The sequence below is a fragment of the Arachis duranensis genome, chromosome 1, assembly GCF_000817695.3.
Source record: "Arachis duranensis cultivar V14167 chromosome 1, aradu.V14167.gnm2.J7QH, whole genome shotgun sequence".
NCBI classification, from domain to species: domain Eukaryota; kingdom Viridiplantae; phylum Streptophyta; class Magnoliopsida; order Fabales; family Fabaceae; genus Arachis; species Arachis duranensis.
In genome coordinates this window covers 95806958-95819847 of record NC_029772.3, presented here as the reverse complement: position 1 = coordinate 95819847, position 12890 = coordinate 95806958, and the positions used below count along the sequence as shown (strand labels likewise).

Below are 12890 nucleotides of genomic sequence, written 5' to 3'. Positions count from 1 at the left end.
TCTAGAAGCAAAAAGAATGAATAAATAGAAAAAAAAGAGAATAATACTTATTTTAACTTGAAAATATACATATATTTTGATAAAATGAATTAAAAAATGATAACAAGCAAAACTATTTTGACAAGATATGTTTTGTTTGAGAACATAATTCAAACATTTAGATTAATACTTAAATTCGTTTTAAAAGATAGTCTATTTTTTAAATTATTTTTTTAATTTTATTAATCATATTAATTTTGAAAAATATAATTGTTAGTCAAATCCATTATTTTATTAATTATATAATGATGTTTTATATTTTATATTAAGTATCATGTATCATAAAATAATTAATTAAAAAATGATACGTTAACTGATTATTTTGTGATATTTATATTATGTTAACTTACATTATACTTTACATAATATATTATTATTTAATTGATAAAATACTTGAATTGACTAAAAGATATATTTTTAATTTTTAAAAATTAATGCGATTAAAAAAATTTTAAAGATCAACGAAAAAAATTAAATATTAATTCAATTATTTTTATAAAAAAATAATAATAAAATATTATTAAATAGTAAATTAATTAAATTTATTAAATTATTTAATAATTTTCAATAATCAACTTTTTATAAAGTTAACTGAATTTTTAGTTTCTATCAAATTTTAATAATAATGTAAGTTTATAAAACTTTTTTTTATGTGATAAAAGAGAAATTAAAAATACTAAGATTTACATTTTAAATATTAATAAAATAATAAAAAGTAATTATAAAAAAATTATATTTTTTTTATACAATCTCAATCTATATAGTAGAGTGACCCAATTTTAATTATGTTTTGCTAATGAAAATAGGTAGTAAAATGAAGAGTAAGAAAAGAGGGCAGGTGTGAAACGAGTAAGGAAGGTACAACTACAGCTTCAACCGCTTAGAGTTAGAGTGAGTGAGTTAGACCCAACTGCCGTTGACGTAACCGACGCTCACTGTCTCCCATTTCCCAATGTAACAACTCACCACCACACCACATCTCTCTATTTTTATTTTATTATTTTATTATTTCTTTTTCTTTCATTCTAATTTCCACTTCTCTTCTCTTTCTCACTCATTTCATAATTCATTCATATGAATCCCATTCTCTCTCTCTCTCTCTCTCTCTGCACACACATCACACCATCCTCTTCAATTCTTCTTCTTCTTCTTCTTCTTCTTCCATCTCTCTTTTCTTAGGGTTCCATTTCCACGTACGGTTACCGCCATTTGCAATGCTCAATTCTACGTACACTCATTCAATTCAGTCTTGACGCTCTTTTTTTTGTTCTCATTTGTAGAAACACCAGACCCATGACGACCACCGAGCTTCTTCAAATCCAACCACCCGAACTCAGATTTCTCTGTAAGTCCATCTTCTTCACCAACCACTTACACTTAAACAGCTTCTTCTGTATATATATCTACTCTTCCTTAATTCACATTCTTTCTTTCTTTCTTTCTTCTTTGCGGTGTAGTTGAATTGAAGAAACAAAGCTCGTGCCAGGTTCAAACTGTAAACAAGTCCGATCAGTATGTTGCTTTTAAGGTACTTTCGTTTCTTTCTTTTCTAAACACCAATCTTGAATGAATATGCAAAAGTAAAAAATCTCAACTTTGAATCAATGTGCAGGTGAAAACAACGTCTCCAAAGAAATATTGTGTTAGACCTAACTTAGGCATCATCAAGCCAAAGGAAACATGTGATTTTACTGGTATTCTTTTCTTCTTCGAGTTCTAAAACCCTTGTGTATATGCATAATTGTGTTATATACATGTATTATGTTGGATGATGCAGTTACTATGCAAGCTCAGCGAACAGAACCACTTGATATGCAATGCAAAGACAAATTTCTCATTCAGAGCACAATTGTCCCCTTCGGAACTACTGAAGATGACATCACCTCTGATATGGTTAATTAGTTTTCTGTCATTAACACTTGGTTCAATAGTAGCCCTATTGTTTTCTTGGATGATTTTGAAGCGTTTCTTTTATATATTTCTGCAGTTTGCAAAAGATAGTGGGAAGTATATTGAGGAGAAGAAACTGAGGGTGGTCCTCATCAGCCCATCTTCTTCCCCGGTTTTGCTTCCAGTAAATGGCGATGCGAAGCAGGAATCAAACAAAGTTCCTATGGAAAAAGATAGGGTGCCTAGTGGAGTTGAGAACATACCTCCTCCTCTGAAGGTGATCTCATAGACAATTTGTATATGTAGATCATCAATATTTTTTGTTCATCATGGTGATGTCCGTGCTTTGCTTAATGAATAATGATAAATAATATTTTCTTTCCCGTTATTCATTTCTTGTGGCAGGTTTGTGAGGAATTCAAAGGATTGGAAACAGCCAAGAATATGGAAGAAGACAGAAGGGATGAGGATGTTGTTGCAAGACATTCTGAGAATGAGAATGTGCCTGATATAAAGCCCGAAAATGATGCTGCACAGTTGAATTCAGCTGAGGAATATGAGCAATTGAAGTCAAGGCTAAGTATAATGGATACAAAGCTAAGAGCGGTGAGACCTCTTAATCTATATTGAACTTTATGTAAAAGTCATTTTAATTTCAAGACTTTTATTTCGCAGTTTAATATAACTCTAAAATGTCTGCTGCGAAAATGATCTCAATCACATCATTCTTTTAGCTAACAGCTGAACCTTAAGTAGCGGAATGATTGTCAATTCTAAGTTTCAAACATTCTTGGTATTACTGAAAAAGCTTTCAGGAAAAAAAAAAAATTGTGTGATAATTTTCTAGTTCTATGAGTGCCGTAAAAGGTTGTTACAAGATACCTTGGTATATTTCGAATTTCAATCCCTTTTTAGCAATTTTTCTTTATTGTGTGTGTGTATGTGTGTTTGTGAGCTTCAAAGATGAAACCAATTAACATTATGATGTTTGCAGGCTGATGTAACCATCTTGAAGCTGGATGAGGAGATGCGAATGAACACTCAAGAAAAAGATTTGCTTAGAAAAGAGTTGGTAGGTTTCCTATCTGTCCATAGTTACAAACCGAGAAACTATGTGAATCCTGTTTTCCACTTGCTCAAGTGTTAATAATAATAAGCTTAAATGTTCATCAGTGGCTTCCCTTGGCAAAAAACTTGGTACCAACTATTATATATATTTTCCTCATATTAGTAAATTATATATCCCTTCCAATGAGAAGTGAGTTCACCTTTGTTTACATTCTTATTGTGGGCTGATGTTATTCTGATGCAATTTTGTTATACAATTTTGTTGTTGATTGATAAATTTTCAATGTCTGATATGGAGCTTTTCCATGTTTTGTTAGGAGGATATGAGGAGGAAAGTAGATATGAGAAGAGTTCAGGCTGGTGGGTTTCCATTACTGTTTGTTTGCATGGTTGCTCTTGTCAGTGTGGTACTTGGTTACTATATTCATCCATAAGGTATAGAAAACTCTGCCACTTGTTTGTAGAGAATAGCCCACATTCTGAAATCATGGATTTCTCTGTAATGATTATACACAGGATTATTCATTTGTTTATTGTGATGGTTTTACTCGAGATGTTGATAATGTGATACGGGATGCTGTGTGAAATGAATGTACAGTGAACTATTCCTTCCTTTTCAATAATAGCTAGCCTTTTGATGTTTTTACTTTTTATAGCCCTATTTGTTGTCTGTCTTCTTAGAACTTCCCGCAATTATAGGACTCTCAAACTTCTCCTTCAAAAAATAATCGTAATACAATCTAGGTTGCAGAAAGTGAAAACTGTATTAACTAACTGTCAGCACCTTTTCATCGATAATTTTATACACACAAAAAAATGCACACCCAAAAATACAATCATCTGGCCCAATCAAGTTGCAAGTTACAAGCAATCAATCCCACCCTTCTCTCTCTATGTCAGCAAAAACAGGGGGGGCAAAACTAACACAAAAAACCTCACGTCAGAAAAAAAAAAATGTTGACAATTTCACATTCCTTCTATAACCTTTTCGTCGTATCTTTTTTCCTTTATTCTTGTATCCCTTTTTGGTATTATCTGAAGCTGAAATCTTCTAACTATAGGCTACAGTACACAACCGAAAGCCGATTTTATGCCATAACCACAATACAAAATCAGTAGTATCTTCACAAATCATAAGTTTTCTTCAGCTGTAGGTGAAGTAATTGAACGCCACTGCGGAAGACTCGGTTCAAGGGGTGAACCTGGAACGTAAGGTACAAAACCCCTCCCACCAAAGACAGGACGCATAACAGAGTCATCAAACTTGCGCCAATAATGGTGTACTCCACGATTAGTCATGTTCAGAAGCATACGCAATCGGTTTGGGCTAGGCCCATTTACACTGTCACCATTGTTGGGCCCTGAGTCATGGTGTCCATTGCCCAATAGGGGCTCTGTCAGTGTCTTTGGGGTCGATGGTGGGGACGGTATGCTGATTATATGTTTGGAAGAAGGAAGCAGTAACCTCACAAGTGGCTTTGTCATCATCCCAAACACCTGCACTTATTCAAAAGTTACAACAAAATGAATTATGGTCCTTCCTTTCTTTTTTAAAACATTATTACAAAGATATATCATGCTGGGATCACATCACACGTATGAGAAAATGATGCATTGACACTACTGTTTTTCAAATCCACCAAAGTCCCCCTTTTCCTTTCACGGTTAACTAGTATATCATCACTACATTGCTTAGTGTTGACTTTTAGTTCAATATTTTCAATCAAACACTTGTTTTATTACTTACAAACCAAGTTGATCAAGAAAAGATTAGTGTCTAACCACTGTGCTGAAGAGAACAACAGAAATGGTACTAGTGATCATGATGGCATTCTCACGCGACTCAGAGTAGCCTAGCCTTGTAAACTGCATGTCAAAGATTCAGTTTATTACTAAACCAGACGCAGATTTAGTTAGTATTGAAAGCTAGCCATGAAGTTTGATTACTTCACCTGGTTGTAAGCAAGTGCTATAGATACAGCACCTCGCATGAGACCAGACCACCAGATTGTGACCTGTGAAACAAGATCATAGGAGACAGGGTCATGTACCAAGGAAGGCTCCGAAAAGAAACTGAAACAGGGAAAGAAAACACATACTTGTTGCTTCATGTCAATTTTCACATGTGGGGATTTCTGGAGCAAATTGGATAAGAATGAGAGAGGAAAAACAAATGCTGCTCTTCCAACTAGGATAAGTCCTAGAAGCACTGAACTGATCCCAACTGATTTTCCAGGACTAATGAATCAAGATACCAAAAATGTTAATTAAAATTTTCACGTTTTACAAAGTTTATTCATCTAGAAATGTTAGTATTACCTTTGGCTTACAAATCGCCACTTCTCTATGTCCAGTGCATCCATCCCAACATAAAGGAATATAAATATCTCAGCAATGAATGACAATGTTGCAAAAGCATGCCTGCAATAGGTTAATTCAGATCAGCAATCTCATAATAAATCAAACATGTTGAAATTTTTTACGTACTTCGTTGTGACTCTTGAACTTTCGGTAACATTGTGCCATGTGTAGTGAGACATAACTATGCCGCAGAAGAACATGGTCAGAATAGCACTCAAAGCAAATAGCTACAAAAGAAAATAAAATTATTAGTATTGGAATTAATTGCATCAGTAATGAATAGACATGGAAAAAAACCTCCATTAAAATTAAAAGGAGATTCTCACCTCAGCAAGCATGTATGAAAGGTAAGCCATCAGTATCATAAGAGCAACCTCACGATTGGTACAATGCCTGCCATTTGTGACAAGTTCTTTAAATTAAAAAAAAATGGACATTAATAATAATAACAACAGTAATGATATGGCTAAAAAAATATACCTGATCAACTTGCCAAAATAAAGATTTTTAATAATGTATGCACTAAGCAATCCAACCTGACAAAAAAAAGGTTCATTTGGAAAATTGTAATTAATTACAGTCTCAAATAAAAAGCAGCAGAGACAACTGACAAGGGAACAAAACTCTTGGGTCAGATGAAGACATACTAAAATTCCCAGCACAGTGCTTGCGATGAATAAGTATAAAAAGTTGGCTAATAATTCTGAAGCGGTGGCAAAGTCAATGTGGGAAAGGTCAAAATTCTGAATTGCTTTGAGGAGCACCACAGAAGTAGCATCATTTACTACCCCTTCCCCAAACACTAGGCTGTATAGTAATGGTGTCTCGTCCTGATTAAGCACCTGACATTACCAACACAAGTAGTTTTCATAGTTTAAACAACTATCCTTTAGTTTAAAAAAAGGGAGAAAAAGAATCTTGAAATTTTGACCTGCAAAGTGCAAACAGAATCTGTTGCTGAAAAAATTGCTCCAATTGCTGCATTTAGGAAAATCACGTAAGAGTTTGAAGAGAATGTTCACTATATCAGAAGGATATTACTACTGTTTTAATTAATCATACCTAGATAATCTCCAATCTTGAGTGAACCAAGATCCAATTTCTGGAATAAGTGTATAGCACCTAATCAAAATGAATAACGTTTATAAATAAAAAATTGAGATAAGCAATTAACTTGTCATAACTTTTTGAGTAGAAATTATTACCCAGTGATATGACCGCGAATGATATCAAAGTTCCAACGACTCCGAAGAGAATTATAGTCATAAAATTGCGAAAGAATTGTTTCTTCTTCACTCGAAACCTAGAGTAGCAGAGCAATGTAAGTAAGAATTAAAGCGTTCAATTGAAATATTAGTTCATTACTTAACACACAAAATTTCAGAAAACGTAGAACTGACCCGGCATTGAAAATGATAGGTGGGAGAAGGTAAATAAAGAAAAGATCTTCGCTGAAAACGAAAATGTGAGAGCTTCTTCCTCCCGTGTTTAGCAATATGAACACTCCTGTACACAGACCCTACACCGGATCGGAATTCATTATCAGCATTTTAGATAATTAGTTAGTTTGTTAGTTAACTAACTTAAGTTGGTCAAGTGGTCAGTTCACTTGTCCTGTCAAGTTTCAAATCTCGCCTTATGTATGTAGTAATTCATTAGCCAACAACAGACTTTTATGGAGTAATTCATTAGTCCTTAGTCTGTCAAGTTAAAGATGCAACCAAAAAAGGTTAGTTAGTTAGTTAGTTGCTGGAATGAACTACTCACAATAAGAAGGGCGGTGATGGATTCATTGAGCCATGGATTCTTTTCGAGCAAGTGACCTATGATGATACAAGCGCATAGAAGAGCTACAAAGAGGTTCATTGACACCACTGATGCGTGATCGGAGCTCATCACACTCGTTATTACTTCCTCGTATGCCATCTCTTCTTCTTTTCTCCGCAACCAAAAACACCATTTAAGCAAAAGCAAAAGAAAGACAGTAAAGAGAATGCAAATAGTCTAAACTTTAATCATCAACACTGAGCTTCCATGTAATGCAACCAGTTCGCAGTTATATATATATGTGTGTGTGTTATATAGAGCTTATTTGTGCCATCTTTTAAAAAAATTTTTTTTAAAGTTATATTTTTAAAAGATATTTTAAGAAAGTAAAATAATTTTATGTTATTTTATATGAAATATTTTTTTAGTTATCTTTTATAAAAGATATTTATAAATATAAAAATAATTTTATATTTAAATATTAACCATAAAAAGATATTTTTTAGTTATCTTTTTTAAAGTTAAGACTTAAGAGTAAGACTCAATCCCGCAATTTGTAGATGAATATAAAGAGATTATACAATTTGAGTTATAGTTCGTTGGTATATAAAAAGATTTTTTTTATTAAAAAGTAAAAGTAATTTTATATTTAAATATTTCATATAAAAAATCTTCTTGGTATCAATTATGTTTGGCTAAAATAATATAAAAATATTTTTTGTTTATTTATTATATAAAAAATATTTTTAAAGAAATAAAAAAAAGATATAAATTATAACTTCTCAAAAAAATATTTTTTTATTTTTTTAGTATTTTTATTTTTGCTATTAAAAATTTGTCAAACATGTTAAAAATAAAAATCTTTTAACTTAATAACACCCAAACAAATACATAGTCCTCTTACAAATGGTTTCCTGATATAGTATAAAAGTTTTTATGACCAAAAGAGCCTGTTAGAGATATAAATATTTTTGAATGATAATACTAAAGAAAAAAAAAACAGGCAGAAAATTAATAAAAATTAAATAAAATAAATTTTAACTGTTTTTGTTTAATTTTTTTTGTTATCAAATATTTTTGTTTTTAAATTTGTTGAATTCTTGGTGAGACAGATCTGGCCGTTGAAGTTGTTATGATGATGGTGAGGTGGATGGATGTGATGGGAGGTTCACAATGGGGACACATATCGGCATGCCATTGCAGTTTGCCGAAGATGAGGGTGCAACTTTCATCATTCTGTCGTCTCAAACTTTCTTCTATTTGATTCCTTCTTTTCCCTCTTTATTCTTATTAATTATTATTACTATAATGTTTTCATCATCATCCTCCTACATAAAAAATTAAAGTGCTAAATTTGAATACTAAAAAAATCAAGCTTATATTATTATATCGGTGTTTATTTTTTCATAGTACGAAGCATTACACGGCCGTTGTTAGTTGTATTAGAAGTCCCATGATGTTGTATTGTATAGAATAATATACCGATAATTTTTTATTTTATGTTCAAGCTAAGATAACTTTTACTTTTTGAGCAGTTTAGATGAATATTCAAGTATATGTGTGTGTGTCAAAATAAATTTAAATAAAAAAGAAAATACATATACTGCCATTTCTTATATATTTTGAAATAAATAAGAAAGATAACCGCTTTATTTAGATGCAGTTGGGCCACATTCATTTTTAAGGAAAGGTACGAGGAAATGTTTTCTAGATCAAGTATGTATTTTTATAAATAAATAATAACAATGACAATGACAATAGTGTCCTTCTCAGTTAAGTAGTTAACCAACACCATACCATGGCTGCATCAAATTGACATAATCATTGTTCTTCATTATCACATTCTACTTTTTACATTACCACGTGTGGCACGTCAGCAGTATTTTGCTATGTATGCTCTATATTGTATTTGTGATTATAATAAAATAAGAGTAAATAACCTTTCTAATCCTATTCTTTTTTAAAATTGACTAGTCGCATCCTAACCTTTAAAAAATGACGAATCTACTTCTGTTTATTCACTCTGTTAGACTCATCGACCCTTTCGTAGCCCCTTGGTTGAAATTCGACGGAAAACGCTGACCTGTAACGGTGAGCAGGTGATCTGACATGTACACATCAGCTGAATTTCTGAAGACAATTTGGCCCCTGCCTAGTCATCAAAATGTCATCGTTTGAAGGAAGGAGAAACGCGCGTTTTAGTGAACCTCTTCCCCTTTCTCCCCCTCTTCGAACCCTAACTCTAGGGGTGTGCATGGACCAGGTGAAATCAGATTTGATGTGACCCAGACCCGCCCCGAAATATATACCGGACCTATTTATTAGACCCAAATCTGGTCCTAGACCCGATGAAACCTATACACTTTCGGGCCACGATTATATCGGGTAAAAACCGGGTGAAAATCGGGCCATTAACATTACATTACCTTGATACCTTCTTATAAGCTAGCATGTAAAAATATCCAAATTTTCAAGGCTCCAACTATTATTTGACATGGTAAAATTCACTTAGAAAAATATAACAAGAACCAACTCTTCTCTAAAATTAAAGCATAATCATAATCAATACTAATATTGTATAATAACACCAAATATTTAAATTAATACAAATAACACAACATTATACATTAGTCTAAAATTTTATGCATTTTAAACATAAAACATTAATTTATAGTCTTATAATAACTAATAACACAAAATATTAAGGTTTACAATACTTAAATTCCACATAAGAATAGCCATCATCCATCACTAATAACACAAAATATTAATTGTGTATGATGACCGGGCCACCGGGCCGACTTCGGGTGACCCGAGCCATGACCCGGACCCGATCCGAAATAATATTCGGGTCTATTTTTGAGACCTTTACCCGACCCTAGACCCGATGAAATCACACCAAATTAGCCCCTAAAGTGCTCGGGTCCGGGCCGGGCCATGTACACCCCTACCTAACTCAAGTAACAACCATGAGTGACGCAGAGCTATCCTCAGCCGCTCAGACCCGTCGTGGTTGGAGGAAGGGTAGGATGGGTTCGAGTAATGCTAGTGGAGAAAAGAAGGTGAAGTTTCAACACCCTAAATGCAAGTGTGAAAGTTATGCAATCATGCAAGGATCTGCAACTGCCAAGAACCCAGACAGGATCTTCTTCAGTTGTTGTCACTATCGTGTAAGTGTTCCTCTAGGCTTGATTATTGTAGTCAGTTTGCCTTTGTGCTTGAATGAATGATCTTCATGATAACTGCAACTGTAGATAGAACGACCTCATTGCAACTACTTCATGTGGCTGGATGAGCTTATGTCCTGTCATTTTGCACATGAGGAAGACATTGATGTAGATAAAAGAATGTTGATGCTAGAGAACAAGTTTGAGCAATTGGAGCACAAAGTGAATTTGGCAATTGAAGGAAATTCAAAGAAATGGAGTATTGGATTTAGGATCTATGTCATGGTAGCCATGTTGATTGTATTAGTAGCAGTGAGATATGCTGTAGTCTAAGCCATAGCTTGTATGTTGTTGCAGATGTATGGTTAATGTTAAAATATGAAAAGTTTGCTTTTGGGTATATAGTTACTATGTTCTATATGGATGGATTGTGAGTTTGTTGTATTAATGATAATCTAACTTTGTGTAATAGTTACGGATCTATGAAATCCTGGACAGTGTGATTTATATCCAAAAGCAAAGGAGTTTCATTCATAATGCTATACACATAGGCATAGTTTAGTCTGCTGATGTATCAGCTGAAAACAAAATACATGTTTTGTTGAGCTAAATGTTTACTCCCTAAACAAAAGGTCACTAGTAGTTGGCTACATACTTTAAGTCATTAAACAACAGGTCCCAGCCTTTAATACATTGTGGATCCAAAATAACCAAAAAAAGACAAAAGACACCACTCCTATGCTGCTCTACCATGTGTATGAGTTGGTCATTTCATCGCGGGTGGCCTTAAGCAATATCTCCTCTTGGATACAGTAGGTTTTCTCAGTCCAGGTGTGGGGACAAACTTGAAGGTGGGTGCAGTTCCTAAACCAGTTTCAGTAGTATTATTCTCTTGTTCCAAAACTTGTGGTGTTCTGTTGCTACTCATATTAATTATTTGCCCTGTTTCAGATTGTGGTCCATGGTTGATAGGGTTTGGGTTACTTGGCACTGAAGGTCCAGCATTGACATCAATTCCCTAATGAAAAACACAAAAATTCGTTTTCATAATTGGAATAGAGGGCTAAAAATTTGTTATAGTGCAATAGTTGTTTGACAAATAAAAAAGACCTCTGGTTGTAGTGGTGCAGACTGTGAAAGTGGGATCTCCACTCTTGGCTCTTCGAGTTGTGTGGGAGTGGTCCTCACCTTGGGAAGTTTTTTCTTTTGTTTTTTTGCCTTAGCCTTATAGGGACAATAAAAAATAAGTTTTTTTCAAGTGGGATTTCAGTCCATATCAGTCTTCTACCCAACAAAAAAACTAAATCTAGAACAGCAAAAAGGGGTACCATTGGATCTTGGAGTGTCACAGCCACGTTGTGAATTCTACTTGGTTCAACTCCATCCAAATTCTGTGCAACACAAAAAAATTACAGGACCCATTTAGATTCAGCCAAGCAAAAAATTTAGGCACATCAATTTTGAGTTACTAAAATTTACAACATGACCTGTTCTGGGGTTACATTTGTAGGGTTTGATTGCTGTCCACTAGGTTGTTGCTTTGGCTTCTTTCTCTTTGGTTGCCAGTTAGGATTTGTTGGTGCACCTTTACATGTCCTATGATAGTGCCCCTTCTGTCCACATTTGCTGTATGTCACCTGGAAGGTCTTCTTCACCTTGTGTCCTTGTTCTCTCATCTGAGCCTCTGCCACCACATCAACACTCCTCTTCTTAGTTGGTCTTCCAGGAGGTCTCTTAATATTTGGTGCCTCAGGTTGGAGCCTATTAGTTTCTTCTCAGAACTCCTCAGAATTAACTGGTTTGATTGAATCCCCATAAGTAGCTCTAATGGCATCCATTGTTAGCCACTTATGTGCAAAATCCTCTGGCCTTAAATTCTGTTTTCTCAGTTTTGCTATGGCAGCAACAACATGTTTACAAGGTAACCCTGAGAGTTATCTAGTGAATAGCATGTGATATTGCATCAGATCCAACCTATAATTTTATTATAAACTGAATGACAAGTTTAGATATTACCTGTTAATTGCCAAACATTACAAGCACAAGTTTGTCTCTGCAAGTTGACAACAACCCTTGTTTAGTGTCTTTGCACTTCAAACAACACTCTAGCATCATTTCCAGCCCATTCTGTAGTCCACTTGTTGCTCTCTGGTATAACATACTCATCCAACCTTAATTGTTGAACTGGAGCCAGCTTCCCAGTGCACCTGCCTAATCTGTGTTTATGCCCTGCTATCTTGCGCATAATGTAGCTCCTAAGCTCTTCACACATACTTAAAATCGGTTTGCCTCTATACTCGACAATTTTTGCGTTCCACACTTCGCACATGTTGTTCGTGATGTTGTCTGCCTTTGGCCCGTGACTAAAATATGCCTTGCTCCATGCAGCTGCTTCAAACTTGTTTAGATACTCATAGGCTGCATTGTTTAATTTCTTGATAAGCTCCATTGACCCTTTGAAGTCCTTCATCGTTGTGCTCCGAGCAGCCTTCCAGACCAACCCCTTAGTATGCTTGTCTTTAAAATGCTTGATGAAATTTTTCTATATGTAGAGTACACAATTTCGGTGGTGTGCTTGTGACATAACTTCATGCAATG

General features: G+C 34.2%; 2 protein-coding genes across 3 annotated transcripts; one reads left to right on the top strand and one right to left on the bottom strand.

The window, feature by feature from the left end:
* Window positions 1–1074: 1074 nt before the first annotated feature.
* Window positions 1075–3643, top strand: LOC107464656 (vesicle-associated protein 1-1). 2 transcript variants are annotated; one of them, XM_016083601.3, is made up of 9 exons: window positions 1075–1232; window positions 1320–1384; window positions 1497–1567; window positions 1652–1733; window positions 1817–1932; window positions 2027–2206; window positions 2335–2535; window positions 2924–3001; window positions 3315–3643. In XM_016083601.3, exons 2-9 carry the CDS (start codon window positions 1333–1335, stop codon window positions 3429–3431), a joined length of 897 nt encoding a protein of 298 aa, XP_015939087.1. In that variant the 5' UTR covers window positions 1075–1232; window positions 1320–1332; the 3' UTR covers window positions 3432–3643. The 2 variants fall into 2 exon arrangements, with proteins under 2 accessions (XP_015939087.1, XP_020981963.1); XM_021126304.2 differs by lacking the exon at window positions 1075–1232 and having other exon boundaries at window positions 1239–1384.
* A 99-nt stretch (window positions 3644–3742) lies between these two features.
* On the bottom strand, window positions 3743–7389 carry LOC107464648 (sodium/hydrogen exchanger 1). The gene is made up of 14 exons (XM_016083588.3): window positions 7126–7389; window positions 6759–6877; window positions 6564–6661; window positions 6421–6480; window positions 6290–6336; window positions 6006–6200; window positions 5839–5894; window positions 5685–5751; window positions 5485–5585; window positions 5317–5418; window positions 5097–5235; window positions 4950–5012; window positions 4780–4863; window positions 3743–4494 (listed from the first exon to the last, which is right to left on the bottom strand). Exons 1-14 carry the CDS (start codon window positions 7282–7284, stop codon window positions 4129–4131), a joined length of 1656 nt encoding a protein of 551 aa, XP_015939074.1. The 5' UTR covers window positions 7285–7389; the 3' UTR covers window positions 3743–4128.
* Window positions 7390–12890: the final 5501 nt, after the last annotated feature.

Bases quoted from the DNA above. Each gene is read 5' to 3' on its own strand.
- LOC107464648 (XM_016083588.3), bottom strand. From the start codon at position 7,284: ATGGCATACGAGGAAGTAATAACGAGTGTGATGAGCTCCGATCACGCA. The intron at 6,878-7,125 runs GTGAGTAGTTCA...GATCCGGTGTAG, and splicing joins CCATCACCGCCCTTCTTATT to GGTCTGTGTACAGGAGTGTT. The intron at 4,495-4,779 runs GTTAGACACTAA...GAATAAGTGCAG, and splicing joins TTGTTCTCTTCAGCACAGTG to GTGTTTGGGATGATGACAAA.
- LOC107464656 (XM_016083601.3), top strand. From the start codon at position 1,333: ATGACGACCACCGAGCTTCTTCAAATCCAACCACCCGAACTCAGATTT. The intron at 1,734-1,816 runs GTATTCTTTTCT...TGGATGATGCAG, and splicing joins GGAAACATGTGATTTTACTG to TTACTATGCAAGCTCAGCGA. The intron at 3,002-3,314 runs GTAGGTTTCCTA...ATGTTTTGTTAG, and splicing joins ATTTGCTTAGAAAAGAGTTG to GAGGATATGAGGAGGAAAGT.